At 44.8% G+C, this 3,161-nt stretch overlaps 1 protein-coding gene across 1 annotated transcript; it reads left to right on the top strand.

The window, feature by feature from the left end:
* On the top strand, positions 1 to 2,438 carry DRD5 (dopamine receptor D5). Its single transcript, XM_062493382.1, has one exon. It carries the CDS (start codon positions 1 to 3, stop codon positions 1,456 to 1,458), a length of 1,458 nt encoding a protein of 485 aa, XP_062349366.1. The 3' UTR covers positions 1,459 to 2,438.
* Positions 2,439 to 3,161: the final 723 nt, after the last annotated feature.

Genomic DNA, 3,161 nt, shown 5'->3' on the forward strand with positions numbered 1-3,161 from the left:
ATGCTGCGGGGCGGCCGGAGCCCGCTGCCCCCGGCCACGGGGCTCCCCGGCGAGGCGCGGGGCCCGGCGGGCGCTCCCGGCGCGGCGCAGGTGGCGGCGGGCAGCCTGCTGGCCCTGCTTATCCTCTGGACGCTCTTTGGGAACGTGCTCGTGTGCGCGGCCATCGTCCGCTACCGGCACCTGCGGAGCAAGGTTACCAACATCTTCATCGTGTCCCTGGCTGTCTCGGACCTACTGGTGGCCCTGCTGGTCATGCCCTGGAAGGCGGTGGCAGAGGTAGCTGGGTACTGGCCCTTTGGGGCTTTCTGCAACGTCTGGGTGGCCTTTGATATCATGTGCTCCACGGCCTCTATCCTCAACCTGTGCGTGATCAGCGTGGACAGGTACTGGGCTATCTCCAGCCCTTTCCGCTACGAGAGAAAGATGACCCAGCGGCTGGCTCTGGTGATGATCGGCGTGGCATGGGCGCTGTCTGTGCTCATCTCCTTCATCCCTGTCCAGCTCAACTGGCACAAAGGTGGAGACGTTGTTGCTACTGCTGACAATGGAGATGGATTTGGCACTGCCTGGGCAGCAGCAGGTGCTGTCACCACCTGGGCAGAAGATATGAGTACCACTTGGGTGGCATTAGCAGCAGTGAGACCCTCTGATGGGACGTCTGGCAGCAATGATACCCTCACTGGACCGTCAGAGAGCTGTGACTCCAGCCTCAACAGGACTTACGCTATTTCCTCCTCTTTGATCAGTTTTTATATCCCGGTGGCTATCATGATAGTTACCTACACTCGAATCTACCGCATTGCCCAGGTGCAGATTCGTCGGATCTCTTCCTTGGAGAGGGCAGCTGAGCATGCACAGAGCTGCCGGAGCAGCCACATTGACTGCCACCATCACACAAGCCTCAAATCCTCCATCAGGAAAGAAACCAAGGTGTTGAAGACACTCTCTGTCATCATGGGTGTCTTTGTCTGTTGCTGGTTGCCATTCTTCATCCTGAACTGCATGGTTCCCTTCTGTGAGAGCCCACCCAGTGACCCCCATGCTGGCCTCCCCTGCGTCAGTGAGACCACCTTTAATATCTTTGTCTGGTTTGGTTGGGCTAACTCTTCTCTTAACCCCATCATCTATGCCTTCAATGCTGACTTTAGAAAGGTTTTCTCCAACCTCCTGGGATGTGGTCAGTTTTGCTCTGGTACTGCGGTGGAGACTGTTAATATAAGCAATGAGCTTATCTCTTACAACCAGGACACCCTTTACCATAAGGAGATAGTGACTGCTTATGTTAACATGATCCCAAATGTGGTTGATTGTGAGGAAAATCGCGAGGACCCTTTTGATAGGATGTCCCAGATCTCCCCAGACCATGAGGTTGCCACTGACTCTGCCTGTGAGCTGGACTGTGAGGGGGAGATTTCACTAGGCAAGATAACACCTTTCACTCCAAATGGTTTACATTGAATTGTGTCCTGATCTGGTCAGTTTTTCTTGGATTATAAAAGATAATATTAGCACTGAGTGGAGAAACCTGCTTGATGATGTTCTGTAGTTTGCAGGATGTAGACGCTGTCATACAGTGGGCTGGCAGAAAACTTCAATCAGCACTTCCCCAGGCTGAGGGCAGACCAGGCAGTCATGTTGATTAGCTGTGGCGAGGTATTGTGGTATAATTGCAGTCAGTTCATGTTTATAACGTGTTTGCAAATGAAAGATGCCCTTGTCACTACTAAGTATTATGACTTCTAAAAGCAGGGGCAGAAGTGGCTGGCATAGACATTAAATAAAAAATTCTGGGCTGTTTGTTTGTTCAGATATTTTTCTCCATTTTTTTTGTTTGTTTAGTATTGATTTTTTTTTTGAAGATAGAGATAGTGAGGTGGTGATTTGGATGATTATTTAAATGCGTGTTTCTGCCAAAACAGTTTATGTGAAATCCTTGTTCTCCTAGGCGGCGTTGTTGCCTATGATATCCTCTGTTCCTGGATGTATAAATAAAAGTTATATTGATCAAGGGTTTACTATCTTTCATTTGTCACCCTGAACGGTTTACAACAAGTATTCCAACTAACATTTCGATATGAATATTTAGAATGACTAACAGCTTATTATTTTAAAAGCAAATAGTCTGTATAGAAAATACAGTTTTTGAGTGAAAGTGAGGCTCATAGGAATTCTTGACTTAGATGAATTTGTTTATATGATTCTTACAGCTAGATTTATACCTGTTTTTCTTTAATATTATGTTGCTATCCCTTTTTGCAGCGAAGAATATCAAGTATACATATGTATAAGCTATTAAAACTTTCCATTAATTCTGCACTTGAATTTACTTTTTTCAAATGCTATTAATGTAAGGAGTTTGGTGAAAGAATTAGGAGTTGGGTATGTCTAAAAACAATAATTACATTTGAAAATTATATTAATAATCATCATTTCCTGGTGTAGACACTAGAGAACTCATTCACACTGAGAGAAGAAAAGAATTATGTTAATGTATATTTTTAGTTACTTATTAACTAGAATTTAAAGGTGCTGTAAGTATTTTGGCTATACTAAACATTTTAAAGCAATCTTTAAAACTGAAGAGAGTATTTTTTACTCTGTTTCTATTGAATAATTTACATAAAATGGAGTATTAGAAACAGTTGTAAGCTTTCAGCTCAGAAATCAAAAGTGATGTTATTTCCAGAACAAGTGATCAAAAGGTAGTAAAAGCAATATCAATGTTTATTTCAAGTTTTGGCTCACAAATTGAAAAACACTTGAATTAATTTACCCTTTAGAAATACCTGTGCCATGAGCTGAGCAGATTTAAATTGAATGGTAGGTGTGGATTCTGCAGCCCTCCCTCCTAACAGCCCTGACTTGGGGGCTCCCTGTCCTGCCTGACTGGGAGCTGAAGGCCCCTGTAAAAGATGTACGGAAGAAAAGTGGAATCTGCATGGTTCAGGGGAAATCATTTAACCAGGTGCTGGAACTTGTGAATGTTATGGGCTTAGATTGAGCCTGCTTGGAAGTCAAACCCTTGATACTGGTTTGGGGGTCATCTTCTACCCCCTGGGGATATGGGGTCAGAGAAGTGCAGGAGGCATGTGATTGAAATCCCTTCGTGGTGGCCTCTGCTACAATCTGGTCTGCAAACAATATTTTATGTATTTAGTCTT

This window comes from Cinclus cinclus, chromosome 5 (genome assembly GCF_963662255.1).
Source record: "Cinclus cinclus chromosome 5, bCinCin1.1, whole genome shotgun sequence".
NCBI lineage: Eukaryota > Metazoa > Chordata > Aves > Passeriformes > Cinclidae > Cinclus > Cinclus cinclus.